General features: G+C 38.7%; 1 protein-coding gene across 2 annotated transcripts; it reads right to left on the bottom strand.

Moving 5' to 3' along the window:
• Positions 1 to 167: 167 nt before the first annotated feature.
• Positions 168 to 26984, bottom strand: LOC138713073 (zinc carboxypeptidase-like). 2 transcript variants are annotated; one of them, XM_069844815.1, is made up of 11 exons: positions 26827 to 26984; positions 20008 to 20172; positions 17119 to 17255; positions 16190 to 16265; positions 13173 to 13317; positions 11413 to 11573; positions 10336 to 10423; positions 9711 to 9913; positions 9253 to 9337; positions 3650 to 3856; positions 441 to 580 (listed from the first exon to the last, which is right to left on the bottom strand). In XM_069844815.1, exons 2-10 carry the CDS (start codon positions 20149 to 20151, stop codon positions 3657 to 3659), a joined length of 1239 nt encoding a protein of 412 aa, XP_069700916.1. In that variant the 5' UTR covers positions 20152 to 20172; positions 26827 to 26984; the 3' UTR covers positions 441 to 580; positions 3650 to 3656. The 2 variants fall into 2 exon arrangements, with proteins under 2 accessions (XP_069700917.1, XP_069700916.1); XM_069844816.1 differs by lacking the exon at positions 3650 to 3856 and having other exon boundaries at positions 168 to 580.
• Between the last annotated feature and the right edge of the window lie 988 nt (positions 26985 to 27972).

The following is a 27972-nucleotide window of genomic DNA, read 5'->3' as shown; positions in this document are numbered from 1 at the left end:
AGCCAATTATGTAAGATCAATTTTTAGGGCATTTTAAGGGCATTTTTGAAAGATTTTTAGGTCATAAATGCATTCTTTTTAGGACATTTTTTCATTATTTATAGGTCATCAAAATCCTAGCCCTAGTTATGGTATAATATGCAGTTGTGATTTGACATGCAGGCTGATATGTTGTATACAATTTATTTCATTAAAGTTTTGTTAAAGACAAAAATTTCCCAACGCGTGGAGTAATAAAATACTTACCAGAGAGCCCCGATAGTATTCTCCGTAAGCCCTCAAGTTCAAACTTATAGCAATTCTGTAGTTTTTGATACACATTTCTTAAACAGTCGTTAGAGATGATAAAGCACACCACCCACCGGTTGCAATCACGAGCTCTAGGACTGGGCGCGCAGTTCTGCCTTGGCGTGCTGCAGGATGACCACTACGGAGCGGAGGGCTTCCTCGGCCGTGCCGACGATCTGGTCCGCAGGCAACACGTAGCCGTAGTCGCCCGTATCCCGCAGCTCCCAGGCGTAGGTGTACCGCGTGTCAAAAGAGCCTTTAACCCAGTCCACACTGGACCCCGTCGCAGCGTCTGCAACATGGCGAGCAAGTCTGAGACCAGACTTGAAATAGTGCACTAGGGATTCATTTTACATTATTTATTTATTTATTTATTTATTTAACCTGGTAGAGATAAGGAAATTGTACCAGATGATTGGAAGGAGTCCATAATCGTACCTATCTTTAAGAACGGGGACAAGACTAACTGTAGTAACTTTCGAGGAATATCACTTTTGTTGACGTCGTACAAAATTTTGTCCAATATTCTTTTGAGAAGGTTAATTCCATATGTAGATGAAATCATCGGAGATCATCAGTGTGGTTTTAGGCGTAACAGATCAACTATTGACCAGATATTTTCTATTCGACAGATAATGGAGAAAAAATGGGAGTATAAGGATACAGTGCATCAGTTATTCATAGATTTCAAAAAGGCATACGACTCGGTTAAGAGAGAAGATTTATATGATATTCTTATGGAATTTGGTATTCCCAAGAAACTAGTTCGATTAATTAAAATGTGTCTCAGTGAAAAACGTACAGCAGAGTTCGTATAGGTCAGTTTCTGTCAGATGCATTTCCAATTCACTGTGGGCTGAAGCAAGGAGATACACTATCTCCTTTACTTTTTAATTTTGCTCTAGAGTATGCCATTAGGAAAGTCCAAGATAACAGGGAGGGTTTGGAATTGAACGGGTTACATCAGCTGCTTGTCTATGCGGATGACGTGAATATGTAGGAGAAAATCCACAAACGATTAGGGAAAACACGGGAATTTTACTTGAAGCAAGAAAAGCGATAGGTTTGGAAGTAAATTCCGAAAAGACAAAGTATATGATTATGTCTCGTGACGAGAATATTGTACGAATTGGAAATATAAAAATTGGAAATTTATCTTTTGACGAAGTGGAGAAATTCAAATATCTGGGAGCAACAGTAACGAATATAAATTATACTCGGGAAGAAATTAAACACAGAATAAATATGGGAAATGCCTGTTATTATTCGGCTGAAAATTTTTTATCATCCAGTCTGCTGTCAAAAAATCTGAAGGTTAGAATTTATAAAACAGTTATATTACCGGTTGTTCTTTATGGTTGTGAAACTTGGACTCTCACTTTGAGAGAGGAACATAGCTTAAGAGTGTTAGAGAATAAGGTGCTTAGGAAAATATTTGGGGCTAAGAGGGATGAAGTTACAGGAGAATGGAGAAAGTTACACAACTGCACGCATTGTATTCTTCACCTGACATAATTAGGAACATTAAATCCAGACGTTTGAGATGGGCAGGACACGTAGCACGTATGGGCGAATCCAGAAATGCATATAGAGTGTTAGTTGGGAGGCCGGAGGGAAAAAGACCTTTGGGGAGGCCGAGACGTAGATGGGAAGATAATATTAAAATGGATTTGAGGGAGGTGGGATATGATGGTAGAGACTGGATTAATCTTGCTCAGGATAGGGACCAATGGCGGGCTTATGTGAGGGCGGCAATGAACCTCCGGGTTCCTTAAAAGCCAGTAAGTAAGTAAGTAAGTAAGTAAGTAAGTAAGTAAGTAAGTAAGTAAGTAAGTAGGTAGAGATAAGGATATGAGGCCTTCTCTTCCCCTCTACCAGGGGATTACAACTACAATATTAAGAATACAATTACAGTTACAATTACAATTAATATTAAATTTACAAATACAATAAAAATCAAAGTACTAAAAGATTAACTAATTAATAAAAGCTAGAAAGTTTATTGTAAAAGTTACGAAGAGAGAAACATTTGTTTTTATTAATTAAGTAAAAATTAAACCTACTCTACGCAGTAAGAAAATGCTTAATAAGTTTGCTTTTGAACGCTACTAAATTCCGACAGTCTCTGATGTCACTGGGTAGGGTATATTATTGTGTCAAGGATTGAGATGACTAATGATCTAAAATCACACGAAGAAGTCGCAACTTTCATCCTGCATACTTCCGCTCCCTCTTCGTCGCTTATCAATATATTTACAAAGGAGCTTCAGAAGACAATAGGCATAACCCTAGATCATATATACCTAGATAGGTCGGCCTTATAGACTTTGAGCTTAACAACTTTTGTCAGGTTTAATACGCTGCCATCTAGTTGTTACATAAGGAGTCACGTCATAATTCCCATTTGAATTGCATTAGCGACTGAACTGCCATCTCGTGTTCGTTTACGGCGGACGGGTGGCGATCCTGGCGGTTGTTCTCTTCAAAGTGCTGCCGATTTTAACATAGCGATGAATTATCTGTTACATAAATGATCTAGGGCATAACTCTAGCGGAAACGTCGCTGGAACTAGAGAAATACGTCAGAAGGCAGTACCCAACAGTGAAGGCACTTGAAGGCCAGAAAAAATACAGGGTGATTCACCGAAAGCGTGCAAAAATTGAACAGGAATACTCTACTAAACATTTTAAAGTAGTAGAACTGCGATCTACGAAGTCAGATTAAGGAGATATGACCTTAAACATGTCTACCGCTATCGATTACTGTTTTATATATTATCTACATTTATTTACCAGAAAATTTTTATTTATCTATGTGATAAGTATGTTTTTTTTTAATTTGTAAGTTTTAGGACACTTAATATTTTATATCACTTAAAACACTCATGTTATAAAACTGATTCTGGTACATTTTCTAGATAAAAGATTTAAGAATAGAGTGAAAAAGAATCATAGCACTATATTGAAACGTAAGGAAATTAGGTAGAAACGCTACATTATCCATAGGCGCAAATTTGAATATTCAATTAGGCCTACCGGTAACTATAAATTATTTTTAATACTTGAATACTGTTTCTGACGTAGAAGTAGTGAATATATATCACACCAATTCTGAGTTTAACAAAGTTTGTGGTTCCCGAGAAAAAAATATTTCCTTTTGTCCTTGTTCATGGTGCTCAAACGTGGATGTACACACTCAAGTCGTTGAAAGGACAGATAATGTTTTTCATTTTGAACCACCTTTAAAATGAACTAGGTCGTGTACAAATTGGAACATTTATTCTAGTTAGAAAATGTTCAGTTATTGATCAAGGAAACGTGAACAAGCGCGAAGTACAGGAATTCAGCCATGTGCACCTACATCTGTCCTAATGGCCGCCACTGAGCTGCTCCTTGGCGTGCTGCAGAATAACGCGGACCGAGCGCAAGGCCTCTTCGGCCGTGCCGAGGATCTGGTCCGTGGGCAGCAGGAAGCCGTAGTGGCCCGTATCCCGCAGCTCCCACGTGTACGTGAAGCGTGTGTCGAAGGTGCTTCGAACCCAGTCCATGCTGATGCCCGTCGCGGGGTCTGCCAACACAAGATACAGAATGTTAAAAAATTCCGTGTCCAAACTCCAAGGGTTCGCGGAGAAGACCAAAACAAATATTTTTTGTTAAATAACTCTGGGTCGGAAACCCATGTTAAGCGAGTACAGAGTATGCGCCGGTGAAACACGGGAGTAGATAAGAAATGATTGGGTACCAGTGGTGGTAGACTGGTGGTAGGACGTGGCAAGTGACGTCACAAGTGGGCGTGGCAAGTGACGTCAGAAGTGGGCGTGGTCAAAGTATGACTTCACGTGTGGCTTACGTCACGAAGGGGCCGTAACTTAAAGTGTGACGTCATAAATGGCTATCTCACAAGTTCATACATGTTTGATTTTTGACAAGTTGCTACATATATGTCGCAAGATTACGATTTTCGACAAGTTGTAACATATATGTCGCAGGAATGCCATTTTCGTATCAGTTGCAATGTTTATCACAAAGAAAGCGGGTGTGCGACTAGCTTGTTACAAATTCATGACGTCACACTTTAACCTTGCACATTTAGACACCCATTTATGACGTCACACTTTAAGTTATGCCCTTTCGTGACGTAAGCCACACCCTGTTTAATTTACAAGTGTGCTAGATTAATTTTTTTTATCAGCAATTGGCTTAAAGTACAACCATGTATGCCACCCATTCCAATTTCAATTTACACTTGCGAATTTCCGACACCCAACCCTCCCCCATTTTCCATTCCCCATCAATTAAATTACCATTACATTAGAATCTTAATAATAGTAATAAGAAGAATGTATGTGTTTAATTTACAAGTGAATTCTTTACTGAGCAATTCACACACTCGCCGGATGTGAGCTTGCATAATATTTGCACACGTAGCAGATAGCGATTACATCATCAGTGAGCAGGTGGGATTTTCAAACATGTATGAACTTGTGAGATAGCCATTTATGACGTCACACTTTAAGTTACGACCCCTTCGTGACGTAAGCCACACGTGACGTCATACTTTGACCACGTCCACTTCTGACGTCACTTGCCACGCTCACTTGTGACGTCACTTGCCACGCCCACTTGTGACGTCACTTGCCACGCCCTACCACCAGCCTACCACCACTGGTACCCATCATTTCTTATCTACTTACGGGTGTGGACGAGGAGATCAAAACACGTGATTCTGTTTACAAATCATGACACTACATGCTGATTTAATCTACATGTTACGTTGTGATGTTATGCTCTTACACATTACGTCAGAGATGGCCATCGTGCCTCACTTGAGAATTTGTGCCTCACTGACCTTCACAGAGCTTATCGCTCTAAATGACATCACCGTCACAGTCCCCGTTCCTCCTTCACGTAGCTCCTAGGCGTGGGCAGGTTCTACATCAGTTTCATTAGCAAGATCGGTGGTGGCATAATGGCATTATCAAAGCAGTGTGTACGCGTTAGAAAACGATTATTTCATGAGAAATGGGGGGAAGTAATTTTTTTTGCTGTTTAGAAGGGGAGAACATACGATGTATGTTATGCTCGAAAATCCTATTAGGCATTAATAAATTTAATATACAACGACATTACTCCTTATGTCATAAAGAACATGCTGAATTAGAAGGTAAGACAAATTAAATGTTATTTTTCGTACTATTCCGAAGAAAATTTATGATCTTAACACTTGCATAGTATACTAAATACGACATTATACCTTAAACACGCTGCTTTAAAAGGTAGCCTACGAGGAATTAAATGTTGTTTGTACGTATTATTTCCAAAAGAAATTTATATAAAAAAAATATCGAATGTGCGTAGAAAACGAAATATGATTTTCTGAAATTATTTTAGGTCCAGAACGTGCAAATCTATTATTAATCTTGATAAACGCCAGAATATTCAAGAAAACAAACGTAGACAACATGGTGGAATATTATTGGCTAGTTACGCAATTTCTCGCCTGTGATTTAAATCAATTCAGCGACGGAGAAACAGTAAAGAGGTTTATGATTAAAGCTGCCGAATTGATTTGCCAAATTGAATAAAAGTTTTCGAGTCTCTCACGTTAGCCAAGCGCTTTCCTAATAATTCGCCACTGACCGCCTTAGCGATTACGATAAGGTGACGCAGGTCACAGCAGTTTATATTTCCCATCCTACTCTGCAGTCTCCTCTCCTAGTAAACAAACTATTTCAAATCGAGTGCCTCACGTAACCGAAAATTGTGCCCATGTATGCATTACGTTCTCAGTAAGTGAGCCATGTTTGATACTGTAACTCAGTCACGAGTGAGTGTCGAGATGGAGACATACAGTTTGTGCAGCTGAAGGTAATGGTCGAAGAGCCTAGAGAATGTTTCCTTGAATAAAGACGTCCTCATTATCGCAATCCACGATCAACTGGGAGAGACCGTTACTTGATGGACACCAACTCACTTTGCAGAGCTAGTCTGTGAAGTAATAACCAACAGTCTTCACAATCAGTAGATCGTCCGGGGAGGACTTATAAATTGGCCTGCAAGATGTCCGGACTTCTCCCCATTATATTCCTTACTGTGGAGCTACATGAAAACCACGGTGCATTCTTCCCCTGTTAACTCGGAGATGGAACTTGTTGCAAGAATTCTTGCAACGGCCACAGCCATACATGACACCCCTCACATTTTCCAGCGAACACGGGACACACTATTGCCTCACTTCCGGCTGTGGGGTGAGGTTGATGGCGGTCACTTTGAGCATTTAATGCAATTAACTGAACGTTGATAATCATAATAAATTTATACAAAGAGGTAACATCGTTTTATTCTCAGTCATACGTAAGACCTCCTACACACTGGTATTTCATCTGCGCATGCCCAGTACTCACTCAGTATGCTTAGTTAACACAAAATATATTGTTTTGGTCATAGAAGTTTGGGCATGGAACTTTTTAACACGCTGTATATTGTTTGGAACAGTAGTTCCCAAAGTGTGGGTGGGTGATTTACAGAAAAGATAGCTTTATTAACATAAAGGTTTTTATTTTTTTCGGGATGTACACAACGTTAAACATTAAAATAACGACAAGTTTCATTACCTGTTGAAGGTCAAAGTAAAAAGTAGGGGAGAGTTGGGTAGTAAAGGACATCGGATAATATCGGACAGTGCGTTTCTTTCATCTACCAACGGCTGGTAGTATCTGAATGACATGGTTACGTTTCTGTATGCGACATCACAGAAACGTAACCATGTCATTCAGGTACTATCATCTGGTGGAAGATGAAAGAAACTCACTGTCCGATATTATCCGATGTCCGATACTACCCAACTTTCCCATAATTTATGCGATAAATGTGTCTTTTTCCGAAAGTAACTTCTTAAATCTGGACTCTGTATTCGGCAGATCTACAATAATATCATTTTCAAGTTAAAACGAGGTTTCTCTTCGCTTGTGTTTAGATGACAATCACGGATTAGGAACTTATTTTGCATAAATATGAGGTTACGATAGTGCTAGAAAAATTTCAGGAGTTTCTTTTGCAAGCTCGAGCTATTCTTGCATTCTTTTGATCCCAAACTGGTAGGCCTAGCCAACTTATTGCAATGTGTTTTTTTTACATTTTTTTTTGTGGGAGAATTTCAACCAGTTGAACGCAACTTTCTGAAAACTGTATCCGCCTGTGATAATTCTCTTGACTTGCTTCCGGCAAATACTCAAAGAACACGCTACCATCATATCCCACCTCCCTCAAATCCATTTTAATATTATCCTCCCATCTACGCCTCGGCCTCCCTAAAGGTCTTTTTTCCCTCCGACCTCTCAACTAACACTGTATATGCATTCCTGGATTCGCCCATACGTGCTACATGCCCTGCCCATCTCAAACGTCTGGATTTAATGTTCCTAATTATGTCAGGTGAAGAATACAATGCGTGCAGTTCTGTGTTGTGTAACTTTCTCCATTCTCCTGTAACTTCATCCCTCTTAGCCCCAAATATTTTCCTAAGCACCTTATTCTCAAACATCCTTAACCTATGTTCCTCTCTCAGAGTGAGAGTCCAAGTTTCACAACCATACAGAACAACCGGTAATATAACTGTTTTATAAATTCTAACTTTCAGATTTTTTAACAGCAGACTGGATGATAAAAGCTTCTCAACCGAATAATAACACGCATTTCCCATATTTATTCTGTGTTTAACCTCCTCGTGCGTGTCCGAGGCTTATTGTTAGGTTTCGTAACAAGTTGTGTTTTACGGTGATGGGTTGTTAGCCCTTCGCCCAACCCCCAAGCTGGAGGACCACCCCAGTAGTATGTAAAATTCTACATACTTAATTACATGCTCGCAAAAATTAGCGTATCCATCATTAATCAAATGCGTGCCGGGTACAGCTGTATTACAGGTATTCGACAGTTCACTTATCACCCAACAGTACAGCGCGCGCACAGACTGGAAATGTTGAGTCATCACGCTTCGCTGTTTACATGTAGTCCAACTGTTCCCAGAAGACTTCAGTCTCATCTAGCTACGAATAGGGTGCGTTCTCGAGCAGACTGGAAAAGCCCAGAAAAGTAAGACAAACAAACTGGGATGCTGGGTAACAGATAGCGCAAGCATCACTTTCGTTTTGTATTGAAGAATTACCGCAGCGCCACGGCGGTAGTAGTTTGAAGTACTGGAAATTATGTTTACATAATATTTGACGCCATTGTTGCACCATATAGCCTACTTCTATTTCGGTCCTGTTTTTGGTGGTGTCGACTGGCTCTGAATAAAATTATCGTTGTTTTTGATTTTACGGGGATTTGTATTTTTCGAATTGGGTTAAATACCGGCGCGGTGGTGTGAGTACCAAATAAAAGTCTCCCCCAAATGTGGGTCGCTGCTTCAAAACGTTTGGGAACCACTGCCTCAGACGTTGCGAAGTAGCACGTTTCATCAGCAACAAACTTATTTCCAGTTATCTGTTTCCAAGGTTCGACTAGTACATAATCCTCACCCTTTCCTTAGAGTCACTCTGCATATGCGGTGTTAACCGCCGACAAGAAAAACGGTCGGTAAGTTTCAGACTGGCAGGCGATGTTTTGTTAAGTATTGTAAACTAACAACTTGGGACTCCTGGTTTCCATTTTGTCAAACAATTCATCTTAAATGTTTGCATTTCTCTTGAAATCCATTTCAATTTACTAGACTTAAACCTGCGAATCTCAGATGAGATATAAAACTCACCTGCCACACACTTGGGAACGGAAAGCATTATATCGACGTGGTAGAAGCAGTCCAATTTTACTTAGAAATAAATGTTATCACTCACGACCTTATAATCCCTCTCTGAAGCATTATTAGTGACATTCATTAATAGAATGGTTTCTCTTCATGTAGTAGGAAGAGACAGAATTTTATACTTCAAGCCAGAACTCAACTTTCTCCTTGCATTTACTTACAAATTGTGTCAAACACGTTCCCGACTTGATACTGGGTGCCGTTGTACTCTGCTATGGCGGCCACGGCCTTCTGCCCCACAGACATCTGGAAAAAAAAGAACAAATTGTATAATTCTGGCACCATTATAGCCTATTACTTAACCGTATTTAGGTCCTTATATTATTTTATTTATTACACACAAGTCATCAGACGGATTGTGAGGGTGTAGGTTTAATTAATTGCAGGTCATTTGCGCTAAATACAGCTTCAACGTTTGAACCATAACTATAAATGCAATTCAAACTTTGAGAACTTCACTACAACTGAGGGAAAGACAATGAATATGCCACTTACTATACGTCACACAAACTTTGAACACCCTGTTACAGGCTTGCCAATAAATCATGTCTTGTAAGATGCAGTAAACGGGGCTCCTAAGTGGGCTTGTAGATGTTTGGCTCCTAAGTGCGCCACCTACCAGCTCGTCGAAGTTGTGCACGCGCTCGGAGCTGTGGCCGTACGGGAAGAGGATCATCTGCAGGTAGCTGTGGAAGGACAGGTACACGTCCAGCCCGTGCGAGATGCCGGTTATGTACTCTGACAGAGTCCTCGTCTCCACCTCGGAGAAGGGCGCAGGCCCCCAGTAGCGTCGGTTGCAGGACTCGTTGCTGGCGCCCGCCTCTGCAACACCAGCACTTTCAAAATGAAGCAGGCGAAACAACTATGATACCAGCCTGACCACAACCGATCTCAAATGTTAGGTTATGTAATACAGTATTGGTAATTGCATTCTTCTTATTATTATTATTATTATTATTATTATTATTATTATTATTATTATTATTATGCAGGACTAATCTAAATCAAATCATGAATTCAGCTCATAAACAGTCACTACTTTTTTTTATTTTCATTCTAATTCAAAATCATCTCCCATTACAAGGTAATCATTTAGAAAAAAAGTCACTGATTGGAGAGACACAGTCTGAAATTGCATTTTATATTTGATAGTGGTATCTCAAGATTCATATTATGCCATCGAAATAGTTTCTACAAGATTCTTAAAATCCAAAGTTAAAAAGCAGTAATGGGGTCAGCCTCACCGCCCCAGTGGAAGTCCCAGTTCCTGTTGAGGTCGACCCCATAGCAGCCCTCAGGCAGCGGGCGGCGGTTTTTCCTCCACAGGCGATCCTGCAACAGCGAAGAGGGTGTCAGGCCAAAGAGGACATACAAGGAGCGTGAATAGTTAGCAAGTAAATTATGGCAAGGCACCATGGCATTAGGTTGCAGAGCACCCGGAGGCAATCGGTCCTTCCTTGGGAAAAATGTCAGCGCTGTAGCCTGCCGTCTAAAAGCCTCTCTTACTCGCCCAATGTTTTCTGGCGTCCGTACACTTCGAACATGGCCTGGTGGTTTCTTACTGGAAGCTGATGCTGTTAATCTGAAGTTTTCTACTCATCTCAAAATGGTACTGAAGCTAGGAACATCAAAATGGAGACTAAGTAGGCGCTGTGTTTTGACAACAGAATCGCCATTCTTGAAAAATGTATTGACAACAAAAGCACGACGCTGCGTAATGCATGATTACTAAAATAGCATCGAACAAGCTGACAAATGACAATCGGTCCGTACCCATAACCCCCCATGTTGCTTAGCAAACGGCCTTCTAAAACCTACAACTCCTTTGTCGCACCGTGCAGTAATATAATAAAATTCTTTTCATTATTCATTTGTTTATTATTATTGGCCGAATAATCTAGTTGCCTGTACGGAATTGAATGATTGTTGTCACTTCACACGCGTTTTCAGATATCTCGTAGAAAACAGAAGGAAGCATATGCTTTGAATATTTTTATTTTATTTTGTTATTTTACGACGCTGTATCAACATCTCAGGTTATTTAGCGTCTGAATGAAATGAAGATGATAATGTCGGTGAAATGAATCCGAGGTCCAGCACCGAAAGTTACCCAGGATTTGCTCGTATTGAGTTGAGGGAAAACCCCGGAAAAAGCCTCAACCAGGTAACTTGCCCCAACCGGGATTCGAACCCGGGCCACCTGGTTTCGCGTCCAGACACGCTGACCCTTACTCCACAGGTGTGGACTGCTTGGAATAGAGTGTTGGTGTATGAAAACAGTAAAACAAATAAAAGAAACAAGAGTGCACGTCCCTCCTCACCGTCTCGTGTGAATAGGCGTAACCGTCAGGGTTGACCACGGGGAAGATGTAGAAGGTGAAGGACTGAGCCAGATCCTTGATGACGGGGTCTTCACTGGTCAGCAGCTTGTCCAGGATGTACGTCACTGTTGCTGGCGACACCCACTCGGAGGCGTGGATGCCTGCACACAACATTCATGCTATGCGAAATACACTTCAGTCGAAGATATAGACTACAGCACAAATTTTACCAAGGAAAATCTCTGAAATTTTTTCACCATAAAACAAAAGGCAGGGATTCTGGAATCCCTATAATTGCGTAAAACGTTTCCGCTGTTCGTGATTGTTATTGTGAGCATGGTTGGGATTGTAAGGATGTTTGCGATTTGAAATAAAAGTTTGATATTTCTTTTCATTTCTCTCTTCATACTCCCCGGTCCCCACATTTAAATTCAACAAGGCGGAGCCTTCTCGTTAACTGCTTCATAACCACTTCCTCATTCCATGAGGCCTAGTCTATACTGGGTGTTCATTTCAAAGTGTCATGACGTCACTGTTGATGAGTCAGCGATTTGAAGTGAGTTTCAGCTGTTGTGTCCGAGAAGTTGCCTACTAATCAAGGCGTTCAATCTGAACTTGAGAACGTGTACGGCATAACTTGAACGTCGTAGCAACAGATGGCGGTCTGTAAAGTCTGTGTGCTACCATAACCTCTTCCGAACTGTGTTTTGCGCCGGCAAGTCGTACGCAGGGTATTTGTTATCATCGGTTGCGTACGGTAACATTCCACAACAAATCAAATGCTCCGTGTCCATGATGACTGTCCAAGTTAATGTCAACAAATACGTAAGTAATCGTCTTAACCCTCTCCCCATATCCCGACAGTAAGAAAAAACTCACCTCAGTACATGTTTCGAAACAGTTCACATTCCTGCCACTACCGGCGTTACCGTACGTATCGGTAAGTACTCTTCAGAATGAACGCCGTACTTGCTAGGCAACTTCTCTGGCACATAGGTAATACACCTCTGCGGAAGTGTAGGGAGATTGAATTCTCTAGGCTCATCGGCTAGCCACATGACGGCATACAGCGAGCCATGACACACTTTGAACTGAACACGCAGTAGACAACAATGAAATTTATAGCCGTGCATAGCAATATGACAACAATGAATTGTTTGGAATTGTAATGAATAATAATTTGTAACCACATATATTGTGATGCAACTTCATTACAGAGGATTGAATTATGACTAATTTCGGAATAATTATTACCACAGTTAAGTTCTTTATAATTATTAAATTATCTATGTTAAACTAGCTATTTCTGTATTTATACTCTCCGAATTTATTAACCATCCTCATGTAAATACAAATAATATTTTTTATTAAATTAAAATCAAGTTTAATACGAGTATTTTTAAGCTCTTATACATTAGAAAACGTTTCACATTGATCTTTTTGAAGTCCATCTGATATCGAAAACATAGATCCTCATTTTATGAAGATATATATCACTAAAATGAAGAAGATCAAAATACATAATTGTATTAATTTATGAATTAATATGCCATCGTTACTGTTGTAATTGTTTGAACTTATCCTACTGTACTTATTCGGCTGTTGCTTGGGAAATGAGATAATTGCGGACCGAGAAGGAATTTGTTCCACTGCTGTTCAGCAAGGTAAACAAGTGCAGATGGATGACCATCCCCCCCCTCCCGTCACACTAATGGCTACCTCTACCTTGTAACCTCGCCAGTGTTTATGAACGCACTCACCTCCTTCAATGAAGACCCCAGGATTTCCCTCCTTGAAGGACAGTTTCACTCCTCTTATCTTGCGGCCTTCGTAAGAGTCACCCCCAACCAGGGGTGTCACAACTCCGGGGTACTTACTGACCAATGAGTCCAGAAAAGCGTTAATCTGACAACACAAACAGAATTATAACTGGATGGAGTGTCTGTGTTAGAGGAGCAGATATGAGGGTAGGAAACTGAATATTCTGTTAAGGGAGTGGGTTAGAGCGGTGTTGATGGAACAATATAAGACAATGTTAGGACACATGAGATTCGGAAGAAATGAGTTAACTTAACCACTACATTGTAACCATACAAAGCTATACGCACATAACAATGTTCGAATTCTACATTTCTGTCTCTAAGTTTACATTGTTTATTATGAAAGTCAGATTATTCATTAGAGCTGAAATATACAGGGTGGCGCACGAGATGTTCCACCATTTGTCTTTGTTATATTTCTTTGGTCGGCGGGAAGAGGCACATAAGTAAAAAAAGTCGATTTTTCTGTTGTACCTAATCACAGAAGTCTAGTATTTTTTCTAATTTTTGAAATAATAAAATTTCTTGTATTTTAAATTGAAAAGGGTCTTATGTTAACCAACATACATTAATTTCATTATTATAGTTATTTTCAGTTAAGAATAAATTAAAAAGAAAGTTTCTCCTGAAAAATAATTTTTTTTTTACTTATGTGCCTTACATTCACTTCTCTTTCTCTTCGAAATCTTGAACTCTTCTATTCCTTCGTACCTGTCGTCTCGCTTCACTTACCTTTCTTCCCACCACAATCTGAACACACGCTCTCGCCATGAAACAATACTAACAATACCATCCCATCGCACCTCCTCATACTCATCCTCTTTCACAATAGCCCTGCCAAGACTCTGGAATTCGCTACCTGCTAGCATCAGGGACTGTCGAAATAAAATTGAATTCAAACGCAAACTTACTAGGCACTTGGTCAGTAATTGAGACTCGTTCAGACATGGTTTCTCGTAAATAGTTCTCTTAATCTATCACAAAATATTTCAATATCCGGTAATTTCATCACTATAGAATTTTGTTATTGTAGGTTTAATTTGTAATTCAGTAAATACAAAAATATTCTTTGTTCTTAACTTCTATGATAAAATGTCTAGCTTTCATTAATCAGATAATCTTGTCGTACTTTAATTTTTATTGTAATTGTAAATTTAATATTAATTGTAATTTTATTGTTCATATTATAGTTGTAATCCCCTGGTCGAGGGGCAGAGAAGGCCTGACGCCCTTATCTCTACCAGGTTAAATAAATAAATACTAATACTAATTTTCCCGCTGACCAAAGATTGTAACAGTGATATGAAACATCGCATTCAATAACCCAATAACACTTGCAGTGGCCTTCGGAAAAATGACTGAATAAACAAACGAAGTGTAATTCACAAAACGGTCGCTAGGAAACAGTATTTACAACATGGCTGACAAAGGAAGGCTTACGGCGCAGCAGCGATCATCAGTTGTGTTAATTTTTCATGAAACAAAAAGTATTGTTTTCGACAACAGTTTCAAACACTGGGCTACTACCAACAGAAATATTCATCAACTGTATGAAAAATTTGTAAGACAAGGAACAATATTGGAACCGAAGAGACCTCGACAGAAGTCTGTGCGTTCGCCGGAAAATATCGAAGCAGTGAGAGAAGCCCTGGAAAATCGAGTACAATGACAGCATTACAACTGAGAGTTACTAGAAGATCTGTTTAACGAATTCTGAACAGTGGCCTGCACAACATGACTGTTTTTCTTCGAAGAAGAAGAAGAAGAAACTACAAACAGTGAGCATACTCCGCAATAACTTCATATCACAGCTTCTTGCCACTGATCTGCCCTTCTATACGCAGTGGTTCATGCAAGGTCGCACACTGCGAACATTGTGTTGGATTTCTTACACGAAATGTTCAACATGCGGGTGATTTCACACCGATTTCCAGATCGTTTCAATGGTGGGAAAATTTGACCCCTAAATACTTCAGATCTGAACCAATACGATATTTTTCTTTGGGGTTTCCTAACGGAAAAGGTTTTTCCGAGACATCTTCAATATCTTCTGGACCTTCGAGGCTTATTATCCAAGTTATTACTATTTAATACGAGAAAAATTCGTACCGGCACCGAGAATCGAACCCAGGACCTCTCAGCTCTGCGCGCTGAGCGCTCTTTCCAACTGAGCTATGCCGGGACACGATCCACGGCGCCGGCCGAACCCCTCTCGTAATGCTTTCGGCCGGCGCCGTGGATCGTGTCCCGGCATAGCTCAGTTGGAAAGAGCGCTCAGCGAGCAGAGCTGAGAGGTCCTGGGTTCGATTCCCGGTGCCGGTACGACTTTTTCTCGTATTAAATAGTAATAATACATATTGGCTACTTCATAGTAGCCATATAGTATTCAATGAGGTGAGCGAGACCTCATACAAAATGAATATGTGATTTATTATCCAAGCTTACACTGAAATTGAAGACGACATGTACCGTAGGGTTATCGGTAACATCGCAGTTCGGTTAAATGAAGTTAACAATCATAATGGTGGCCATACTCAGCATGTGTTGTGTTAGAACAATTTTCCATATTGCACTTTTCATTGTAGCTTGTGTTTGTTTGAAATTTTATTTGTAATATTCAAAAATATTCACAAATAAAATGATGGATCATCTCGTGCACCACCCTGTACTTAACAATTTTTTTCCAGATTACTTATTTATCTTTTTGCTGTCATGGAAACAATCAAAACATTGGAATATAGAGGACGTTTAAAAATTCCGTGCCCAGAGTTCTAAGATTGATGGAGGAGACGAAAAAAAATACTTTTCTTAAATAAAGATGGGTCGGAAACCCATCTTGAGTGGGTACTGAGCACATGTAAGTGAAATACGAGCGCATGCCAACATTCATCATCGTTCAAAACATCCCCTCAGCTCTCATATCCATAACAAACAAACAGTATTTTTTTTAAACTCACTGTCTCAAGGTCATAGTAGTCCGTCCAGTCATACGAGCCGCTTGACCTCGCGGTCGTACGTTCTGCGTCGATGGACCTGAGGAAAAACAAGACTTCTGTCAGGAGACGTGTCAAACTATAGAACAGGTTTTATTCACGTCCCAGTGGTTTTGAACCTTAATCTTTAAAAGAAACGAACTCAGTACATCTAAATTCAACTCATTGGACGTTCTATTTGTTTCTCAAATTTTAAGTTACTTTGTTATTTTGTAAGTGACATTACTGAACGTACAAGGGTCAATTAATAAGTTTACTGACTGCCCTGAATGTAGGCAACCCACACGACACAGGAAACGGAGAAGTTATCTAGAACCAGGGAAACGCCTGGAATCTGTACTAAATGCATCGCTTGAAAGGCAGAGAAGAAGACTAGCTATAAGGCGTATATGGAGAGATTCCAGGAAAACTCGCAATAGGTCCTTGACGTGTTTGCACAAAATCACGTGTACAAGCAAGACAATCTGACGGTGTTTACTAGACTGACTCAACAGGCAACAATGATCTTCAGTTATACGAGCATGTATGTTTAACGGTACAATAAATACAAGCGCAGTTCGAAAATATATTGATTGCACATTATAGTTTATTTTTGATCAGCCGTTCAAACTATAAATTTCGTTATCCACTTACAGTAGTCTAGAAATGGCTTTTAAGGAACCCGGAGGTTCATTGCCGCCCTCACATAAGCCCGCCATCGGTCCCTATCCTGAGCAAGATTAATCCATTCTCTACCATTATATCCCACCTCCCTCAAATCCATTTTAATATTATCCTCCCATCTACGTCTCCGCCTCCCCAAAGGTCTTTTTCTATCCGGCCTCCCAACTAACACTCTATATGCATTTCTGGATTCACCCATACGTTTGGGACAGATGCACAGCAGCACTCACGCCTGCATGTCCGCGATGTGGACCTCCGACTTGATTCCGAGGGCGTCCAGCTTCTTCTTGAAGCCGAGCATCCTGTCCGGAGGCACCATGGCGTAGCCCACCTGACGAGATGCGCCGGGACGCGTCCAAATGTGTAGCTGCACAACAAACAAGCTGCTCAATCACAAATGTTTTGGTGTCCGGTCGCTCAGACTTCAGTTGCACTGGCCTGTGTGTTTCATAGACAATCAAACACAGATTAACGCATTTAACATGTCTTAAACTGCGTGGTATAATCTTCATGGTTGTGTAGTTGCATCTCCTCTGTTATTTACGTAACTTATCAGATGTTGCCTACATTTATTTCATCTTTTCAGTAACTGGTTTGTGGATTCTGAAAAGGCTTATTGCACACATTATATAGTTAACCAACCGTTATGCGAGATCGTGCGTATTTGCTTGGTTTTCGCACAAAACCAATCCGCGGAAAGTCTAACATTCCACATTCAGTATTCCCAACCTAACACACATAACAATTTCCCTCTTCTTACCGCTTAAGTGACATATTGATTTTACTGCTTTAGGCTTTTAACATATTATTTTTAGAGACGTTCAATATAGTAATAATTATAAACTGGAAACTTACCACTGCAATTTCACCTAAATTGCACTGTTAATTATTGTTTTTAAATATTTGCAAACATTAAGTAAACTCTACAACTCCACTAAAGTTACTGCATTCGTGATGCAAGTAACATTAAGGAAGCCGTGAAAAAATCAACAAGATTCCATAGACTGAGGGAAAAAAAAGAAAGACGTATATCACGGCCTGCTGGGGTATAGTAAACACAGAAAACATTTTAAAGCAACAATGTTGAGATAGATATTTTTGTTTTGCAAATTTGCCGTCATTGAACAGAAACCAAGATGGAGATTTCATTGCAACTAATTAGAAATTCCTCTTTGAGGTATGTAATAAACGATCTTCGAACAAAATAATGTACGATACACGAGCGGAATGTTTTCTTTCAATTCTCGGAAATTAAAAAAGCTCAACTACGTTTCGCTTTTTCAAACTTTTCCTCGAACATGAAAACTTCAACATACCGCTCTTGTAACGCATATTACTATTATATGAAACCAATCAAAGTTAGGATACAAGAAATGTCCGAAGGAAGTGAAATAGGGAGAGGAGTACGTCAAGGATGCCCTTTATCACCTACCCTATTCAACATCTACTTGGAGGATTTAGTAAAAAACTGTTTTCAGAACATGGGAGGAGTGATAGTAGGGGAATAAAGTGTATAAAATTTCCTGATGATATGGCGTTGTTAGCAGAAGAGGAGATGATACTAAGGGATATGCTGCTGGAGCTAAATGACAGCTGTGAGGAGTATGAGATGAAGATAAATGCAAACAAGACGAAGACCATGGTTATGGGAAGAAAAATAAAGAAGGTAAACTTGCGAATTCTAAATGAGGCAGTAGAGCAAGTGGACAGCTTCAGATACTTGGGGTGTACTAAAGCAGTAACATGAGCTGCTGCCAGGAAGTCAAAAGGAGGATAGCAATGGCAAAGGAAGCTTTTAATAGAAAAAGGAGCATCTTCTGCGGAGCTCTGGAGAAAGAACTAAGGAAGAGACTAGTGAAGTGCTTTGTGTGGAGTGTAGCATTGTATGGGACAGAAACATGGACATTACGACGAAGCGAAGAGAAGCGAATAGAAGCATTTGAAATGTGGATATGGAGAAGAATGGAACGTGTGAAATGGACAGACAGAATAAGAAATGAAGCTTTGTTGGAAGAAGTGGGTGTAGAAAGAATGATGCTGAAACTGATTAGGAAGAGGAAAAGGAATTGGCTGGGTTACTGGTTGAAAAGAAACTGCCTTCTGAAGGATGCACTGGAAGGAATGGTGAACGGGAGAAGGGTTCGGGGCAGAAGGAACCCGGAGGTTCATTGCCGCCCTCACATAAGCCCGCCATCGGTCCCTATCCTCAGCAAGATTAATCCAGTCTCTACCATCATATCCCACCTCCCTCAAATCCATTTTAATATTATCCTCACATCTACGTCTCACTCTCCCCAAAGGTCTTTTTCCATCCGGCCTCCCAACTAACACTCGATATGCATTTCAGGATTCGCCCATACGTGCTCCATGCCCTGCCCATCTCAAACGTCTGGATTTAATGTTCCTAATTATGTCAGGTCAAGAATACAATGCGTGCAGTTCTGTGTTGTGTAACTTTCTCCATTCTCCTGTAACTTCATCCCTCTTAGCCCCAAATATTTTCCTAAGCACCTTATTCTCAAACACCCTTAACCTATGTTCCTCTCTCAAAGTGAGAGTCCAACTTTCACAACCATAAAGAACAACCGGTAATATAACTGTTTTATAAATTCTAACTTTCAGATTTTTTGACAGCAGACTGAATGATAAAAACTCCTCAACCGAATAATAACAGGCATTTCCCATATTTATTCTGTGTTTAATTTCCTCCCTAGTATCATTTATATTTGTTACTGTTGTTCCCAGGTATTTGAATTTTTCCACCTCTTCAAAAGATCTATCAGATGATAGATGATAGATGACATTAAAATATAATATGAATGATATGAGAAGACAAAGAGGAAGACAAAACATAGGAAAGACTGGAGAATGTTGGGTTTGCAGTGAAAGACCTGCCCTTTTACAGAACACTATGAATGAATGAATATAGTTCACTTTTACATTTTGTAAATTGAAGTATTACATTAGTAATAAAAGCAGTGATAATAATAATAATAATAATAATAATAATAATAATAATTATTATTATTATTATTATTATTAAGTTTTGTACTTGTGAACTATATCAATAAATCAATCAATCAATAATAATAATTCTTGAGAGGCGCATTGGTGCTCACCCCATCAGAGCTGTTGGCCAGTTCCTTGAGCGCCTCTTCCTGGGCGTCGTCCTCGGCTAATAGCAGCAGGACTTGGTGATTGTCGTAGCGGACCTTGGCTGACACCAGCGCCGCCAACAACAACCAGCACAACAGCTTGGCCATGACGGACGTTCTTGAAAACTGCTGCAAAACATAAGAATAGACACTGGCTCAATGGAGGTGACGCTCTTCTTCATCCCACGTCTCATTTCCTTGCCATGCCTTCAATGATGTGCCAGTATGTGAATGTTTATTGAACTATCGTTCAAAAGACGTACAGAAATGAAAATGTTTACTGGCCACTGAAATATAATGACGCAACGTAAATTTTAATTTTCTGTACTGCATCGACATTACAGTTTTAGAATTAAAAAAATAAGACCTCTGGCTTGATTGATAAATTGTGTCATTTATTTTACGCAAATTCACATAAAATTATATTCGTGTTATATTACAAATATTTGTGAAAATCTGTCTTAAGAGGGATGAACGTATTAAAACGTATCAGTGTTTTATAATGGAATTTAAAGAAAAACAACCAGCAGTACGTGAAAGCGAATCGTTTTAGGGAAGTTACAAAAATAACATATCATTATCAAAGTTCAAAGAAAAAACCTTATGGGTTTCTATGTTTGAGTGATCTATTTCTTTACAAAAACAGATATCGCACGATCTTAGTTGACTAATATTATCTGTGAAGACCAAGAAATACGAGTACATTAGTCAGTCCGCATAAACGCATAAGCCGTCCTTCCCTTTGTTCGGCAGCTGAAGCTATTAATATAGCATGAAATGCGTTTTTCTTATCCCACATCTGACAACCTTGTCTGATAAGATAACTGTTTCCATAAATAATTGGATTTCCTTCAGTTTCTTATCATTTAGATGATCTAGAGATGTAAATGGAATCTTGGAAGAATGATGATCAATCTATTTTCTCGGGCACTTAAACAAATGCCTATCGCTATCATAGCTGTACAAGCATCGCCAGCAACTCCAGGAATTCCCGTGGTCACGTGCTCTGTGGAACTTTCGTCCATAAAGTACCCGCGAATGCAGTATGTGCATACATACGCCTGACCTCGTCCTCCCTCAAAGCTGTCCTTTATTTTCGCGAAGGATGCCACTAGAAAGCATGTTACTATACAGGGTGAGCCGTAATTAATGGCATTGATTTCAGGGATTATTCTTTGAGATATTTCAAACAAAAAGTTTAATACAATTTTGTTCGTTTATTTTTTTTTCGAGATAAAAATTGTTTTATATGAATTTAATTGAATTTAACGGAGGGGGCAATATGGTCCAGCACTGCGACCTGTTAAGATCTATTGCGCTGACCCTCTGGTGACGCATTCCCAAACCCACACCGGCTGACTACACTAAGGTTCTCTGTGTGCCCAGGTTTCGAGCAGGCAACCCCACTCGTCCCTAGGCCAGCGCCGCCAGCCGGCATTTGGGGAATGATAACGAAATGGAGAAATGGTGACCGAATGATGTAAATGCCTAATTTGGGAAAGAAGGGAGAACTCCGGGAAAAACCTTAACTGCGACTTTGTTAGCCATAAGTGTCACTGTGGATTTTTCTCAATGAAAAAATCCCAGACCTGACCGGGAATGAAACTCGAACCGCCTGCGTGACAGTCTGAAGGTCTGACCACTCAGCCACCGCAAAGGGTTGTTTTATGAAACATTTGATAGCGTGTTTTCGGAAAGTAATTGATTTAATTCCCAATACGGTCAGTCAATTTAAAAGAGAAATGTATTACGATAATATTCTTCAAATGCAGAAATTTGAACTGAACAAATGTAACTTTTCGTTTTGCAAAGAAATTTTAAAATGTTTCGTTTGTTCGGATGGAATTTCTGCACATTTAAAGAATAAACTAAAATTTTTTCAATCATTTATTATGATAATACACTGCTCTCTTAAATTGACTGAGCATATTGGGAATTAAATCAATGGCTTTCCCAAAATACGATATGAAATGTTTCATATAAAACAATTTTTATCTCGGAAAGAAACCAAAAACGAGCAAAATTGTATTAAACTTTTTGTTTGAAATATCTAAAAAAATAACCCCCTGAAATCAATGACATTACTTACAGATCACCCTGTATAATAGCGAAGGACGTCGCTAGACACTGGCTAAATGAATGATCCAGTAATACACCGAACTGCTGCCTATTATTTAGTCCTGACAGTCGCCGGAGATGTGCGCGTGGGACAGGCGAGTCCATTTAGTTACGCCAAGGGGTGTTTGGGTTATTCACTCGCTTGCTTTTACCGACCGCTCGCCCTATCTCTACTCCGGAACTCTCCCCACTCCTCCTATTATTTCCCCTCTTTCGCGTCGCTGAGCTGTCAGGACTAAATAATCGGTCTGTACTAAGTTAATAAATGTCCATCCATAAGGGTAGAGACTGCTCAATGCGCGGCACTGATTCATTCATGGGGGACTTCGAATGCATGAAGAGGTCGCCCTGATAATACTCCGTAAGTGTAAACAAACGAAAGCTAGCCACCTCCATGGCCTCTCGTGTTTCAGTGATGCAGCCTTCTGACAGCTGCTAATAATCCAAGTCAGATCATCAGATTGAGCCTTGGAGCCTCAGTTCAGGGGCAAGAAACCGCAACCACGACCTGGAAATTGGCTCCTTGGAAAGAGGATCTCTATTTGGCACCCTTGGCTCGGGCAATTACAGTTCGCAAGGTGAGGACATCTGACAGAGAAAAGTGGAGTGAGCAGAGAATAACCTATTGTGTTCGGTGGCGGGACACACATATCTGAAAGCTTGCAGACATCCTAATAGCCTATAAATCAACAGAGAGCATGTACCAATTGATAACCTTCCTAAAACAACGAAATATTACAAATACAGGGTGGGATAAAAATCATTTGACTTAAATTTGAGATGTAGATAAATAAAAAAGACAAGACAGGTATAGAAAATATTTTTAATACTTTTTCTGTTGCAAATCTTATTCTTTTTATCTTAAATTTTCGAAATTCGAACCTCCCTGACCAAAAGACGTGTGGCACGGATCTTGAAAAGATCTGAAAAGTGACAAACACAACTCCTTTAAATCAATACTTTCAGATACATCGCCTTTTCGTCTATTACAATTTAATTGTTCAATATTTTGTGGTCTCTGTGCGTACACGATGTCTTTTACTATTCCCCACAAGGAAAAATCATATGGTGTTAGGTCACATGACCTAGGTAACCATTCTATACTTCCACGCCCATAAATCGTTCTTGAAAATGAGTGTTCAGGAAATTTCTTACATGCGGACCGAAGTCCTGCTGCCAAACAGGAGATCATCTCCAAATGGAGGACTGATTACAGGCCAGATATAACATGCTGGAGCATTTGTAGATAGTTTTCTGTAGTCACTGTATTGTCAAAGAAATAAGGAGCTACCAAGCCACTGCACCATATCCCACTCCACCCGGAAAATTTAATTCATTCTGAATAACTTGACGAGAATTAGTGTCACTGCAGTACACATTCTCGACAATTCAATTTAAGGGAGAATGGGTGAAATTTTGGCCATTTTCTATAAAAAGATTCAAATTTTAGTTTTCTTTTTTTTTTTGTGAAAAATGAAACAGAAAGCTCTTATTTCTATGTTGAGCAGGTTTCTCAATGCTCTACTGCGCTAGACAGCATAAAAGTTACGTCATATTTAAATGGGTTGCACCCTTGAATTTGAATGACATGCAAACTTTACAAACTGTTTTCTCACACTTTTTTTAACGCATTTCGTCAAGTTTAAAGTGTAAAGGCTCTTACAATTTTGATGCTAGGAACATTACATTTTTACTGAATGTTCTCATAGGCCTACTGTGGTTAACAAAAATAGTAGCCTTGTTTGATATACTGAATACTATAGAAATTAAAAAATAAAACATATTTAGTGGACACCAAAGAATTTAAATTTTGAAGTTGCACATATTTTTAAAAAATTCTGTCCATTTATAGATGTGAATTCAAAATTCTGGATACCTAGTTCTTCTCTAACCATATCAGAGGTGTCGTGAAAAAAGTGTCATGCATGGAAGTTAAGTTTTGTAAAAGATAGATAAATTTGGAAAATATACAATTTTTTATGCTCGACCATGCCGAAATGTAGTAATTATACACCTGGTAGTAGCCCTTTAATGCACCTCATTAAAGTACACCTATTCATTATAGTTCAGTTGTTCAGCCAATGAGAAATCACCATTGTACCATTATAAAACCGCAAGTATCGATTATTCTCGGATATGCAATCGAAAGACAACTAGCGAAAAGTCAAGGAGGCTGGAAATCCAATACTGTCGCAGAAGGTTATGTTCTGTTACTATAATAATTAGCGTTAATTGTAAATAATATTCAAATAAATTCAATTTGTCATCTTGTTTTTCAATTCTAAATCAATTTCCAGGTTATATCAAGATTAATGTTCATGTTATTCTCTAGATTATATCAAGGTCAATGACATCCGTTCTTCGGAAAAAATCAATACTTTCGCGTCTGCGCACATCTCACAATTTAGAAGGTCAGTTCTGCTCCTAACTTAGATAACTATAACATGAATACTTATGAATAATTCCAAGTTAGAAATATGGTCGAGCATAAAAAGTCGTATGAAACTTGCCTATAATGGTAATTAAGACGCTCGTATCAAAATTATGAAACTCGCTTGCGCTCGTTTCATAAACAAACATACTCGCGTCTTAATTACCACCATTATAGGCTCGTTGCATAATGTACTATTTAAACTCTGAATAACTCAAAAAACATTCAGCTGCTCATAATGAAATTTACATGCAAAATACTTATAGGAAAGGGATGAAGTATGAAGATATACCTTAAAATTATGTAAATAGAAATTTCACCGTTCACCCCTTATGTAGCCTAATAGATCCATAATATACTATTCAGAGAGTCACTGTCCCCTCCCTGACGGATAAACATGTACTCACAAAATTCCATACGCCACTCTGGATCATCTGGATGTATTTTTTTTCCTTTTTATTTCTATTACTGTATTTGTATGTCTGGTGGTGTGGAAGAGAAGGCCTGATGGCCTTAACTGCACCAGAATAGATAGATAGATAGATAGATAGATAGATAGATAGATAGATAGATAGATAGATAGATAGATAGATAGATAGATATAGAGATAGAGATAGATAGATATAGAGATAGATAGATAGATAGATAGATAGATAGATAGATAGATAGATAGATAGATAGATAGATAGATAGATAGATAGATAGATAGATAGATAGATAGATAGATAGATAGATAGATAGATAGATAGATAGATAGATAGATAGATAGATAGATAGATAGATAGATAGATAGATAGATAGATAGATAGATAGATAGATAGAAATAGATAGATAGATAGATATATAGATATAGATATAGATATAGATATAGATAGAGATAGGTAGATAGATAGGTAGATAGATAGATAGATAGATAGATAGATAGATAGATAGATAGATAGATAGATAGATAGATAGATAGATAGATAGATAGATAGATAGATAGATAGATAGATAGATAGAGATAGATAGATAGATAGATAGAGATAGATAGATAGATAGATATAGATAGATAGATAGATAGATAGATATAGATAGATAGATATAGATAGATAGATAGATAGATAGATAGATAGATAGATAGATAGATAGATAGATAGATAGATAGATAGATAGATAGATAGATAGATAGATAGATAGATAGAGAGATAGATATAGATAGAGAGATAGATAGATAGATAGATAGATAGATAGATAGATAGATAGATAGATAGATAGATAGATAGATAGATAGATAGATAGATAGATAGATAGATAGATAGATAGATAGATAGATAGATAGATAGATAGATAGATAGATAGATAGATAGATAGATAGATAGATAGATAGATAGATAGATAGATAGATAGATAGATAGATAGATAGATAGATAGATAGATAGATAGATAGATAGATAGATAGATAGATAGATAGATAGATAGATAGATAGATAGATATAGATAGATATAGATAGATATAGATAGATATAGATAGATATAGATAGATATAGATAGATAGATAGATAGATAGATAGATAGATAGATAGATAGATAGATAGATAGATAGATAGATAGATAGATAGATAGATAGATAGATAGATAGATAGATAGATAGATAGATAGATAGATAGATAGATAGATAGATAGATAGATAGATAGATAGATAGATAGATAGACAGATAGATAGATAAATCAATCTTCATTACATGTATATTGTAATATATTCCGAATATTGTATAGGCTTGGAAGCTTAACGAAAAGGAAGGTGTATGTATTTTCTCTCTTTTTGTTATTAATGCATTATTGTGTTATGCTTTTGTGTTACCTTTTATCTTTCACTATATATCTAGTATTATTTGAATTTAAATACATCTAAATCTAAAATGTCACACTTAACAAAGGCCTAGTCTGATGAAAGACTCATTTTCAAATTTTGGTGAAGCGAATTTTGCCCCATTCTGTATAATATGTCACAGGCCTAAGTTTCCTGACTAGATAGAAAGACGGTTTTTGTTCAAGTTAGAAGTAGTTTGTTTCAAACTAAGTTCCTTCATCCAGAAGCTGAGACAAGTTCCCAATAGCTTTGGAGCTCACACATTATAACATTACTTCCGACATCCCTTGTGAGGATATAATAAATGCTTATCCTTTGCACACAGCACAGTCTGAGAAGTGGATGGATACAATGCATTCTTAAACCGAACATGCTAGCTCACCTGGAACCGAAGAAGCGTCCTGCCGGGTGCGAGGGTTCAACACGACTGAAGTTCTTCTGCCTGACCAGTTCTCGGGGCAAGGACCTTCGCAGCACTCCGACTTGTTTTTTCGCGCTAGTGGCCATTTCGCGAATACTGATGAGGTGGTTGTCTCCAGGAAGATCTGAAGCGAAGTTTAATTAGCATCAGTACAAGGTTTTTACAGCCGTGCATATTGGCGTGCAGCCATTTGCGTCTCTACCTACTTGATGAAGAACCCTGCTCTGAGGTTGGTGCACCCATTAGGTCGGATTCTGTTGGCCCCGTATAAGGATGGCGTGAGTATGGTGACAAGGAGTGCGAAATGAGTCCGGAATCCAGCTTCGAAAGTATTCAGAATTTGCTCTTAATGGATTCAGAAAAAATCTCGGAATAATTTCAACCAGGCAATTTGTTCAAACCGGAATTCAATCCCGGACCCACTAGTTTCGCATTCAGACATATTGCCTACCACTCCAAAGTGACAGACATGAAGTAAATATGGAAATAAAATAAATACGCGTTAATATTTAATTAAAATATAATTATTTATGTATAGAGATCAACTGCAGAGCACTGGATGAGTTATGGCCAAGCGAAATTAGGTAAACAGGCTTGCTGTTATGTCCAAACAGTACAAATTTGAAAAGTAACAACAATTACAATATTATTCTTACATAAAGCCCAACATCTAGGCTACGCTACATTTCTATACGGAATGATAGCAGGACAATCGGGAAGGCCGAGGAAACAAATGAAACGAGGTTACAGCGATTATTTTCTGATTAACAAACACACATAGGCTAGATAAAACCGAGTACAGAGTAACAAAACAAGGAATATACTTTCGTTTTCTAGACTGCCGACAAAGCGTAGGTCACTAGTTCTAATCCTCCTTGCTATGCGTGTGTGAATGTTCACAGAAGCAATATATTGGTACTCCGATTTACTCTTCGTCAGTCTGATTTCACAGCCATACCGATTAATTATTTGAAAAGAAGGGAACGTGATTGAGTCATCTTGATTTAGCAATACTGTTTAACAGTAAAATAAAAATAGTAGTACAAATTATCACAAAATTATGCAAATGGCTATTTTAGTGAATTTGTGCAAAATTGATGGCATTAA

The sequence above is a fragment of the Periplaneta americana genome, chromosome 14 (assembly GCF_040183065.1).
Source record: "Periplaneta americana isolate PAMFEO1 chromosome 14, P.americana_PAMFEO1_priV1, whole genome shotgun sequence".
Taxonomy (NCBI): Eukaryota; Metazoa; Arthropoda; class Insecta; order Blattodea; family Blattidae; genus Periplaneta; species Periplaneta americana.
The sequence above is the reverse complement of the archived record's forward strand: the minus strand, read 5'-3'. Positions and strand labels throughout refer to the sequence as shown.

What these genes read in the sequence shown, in the direction of transcription:
- LOC138713073 (XM_069844816.1), bottom strand. Translation starts at nt 20,151, where the DNA reads ATGGCCAAGCTGTTGTGCTGGTTGTTGTTGGCGGCGCTGGTGTCAGCC. An exon ending in TGGCCAACAGCTCTGATGGG is followed by an intron (nt 17,256 to 20,007) that starts GTGAGCACCAAT and finishes TTTGTTGTGCAG; the next exon opens with CTACACATTTGGACGCGTCC. An exon ending in ACGCCTATTCACACGAGACG is followed by an intron (nt 10,424 to 11,412) that starts GTGAGGAGGGAC and finishes TCGCTGTTGCAG; the next exon opens with GATCGCCTGTGGAGGAAAAA.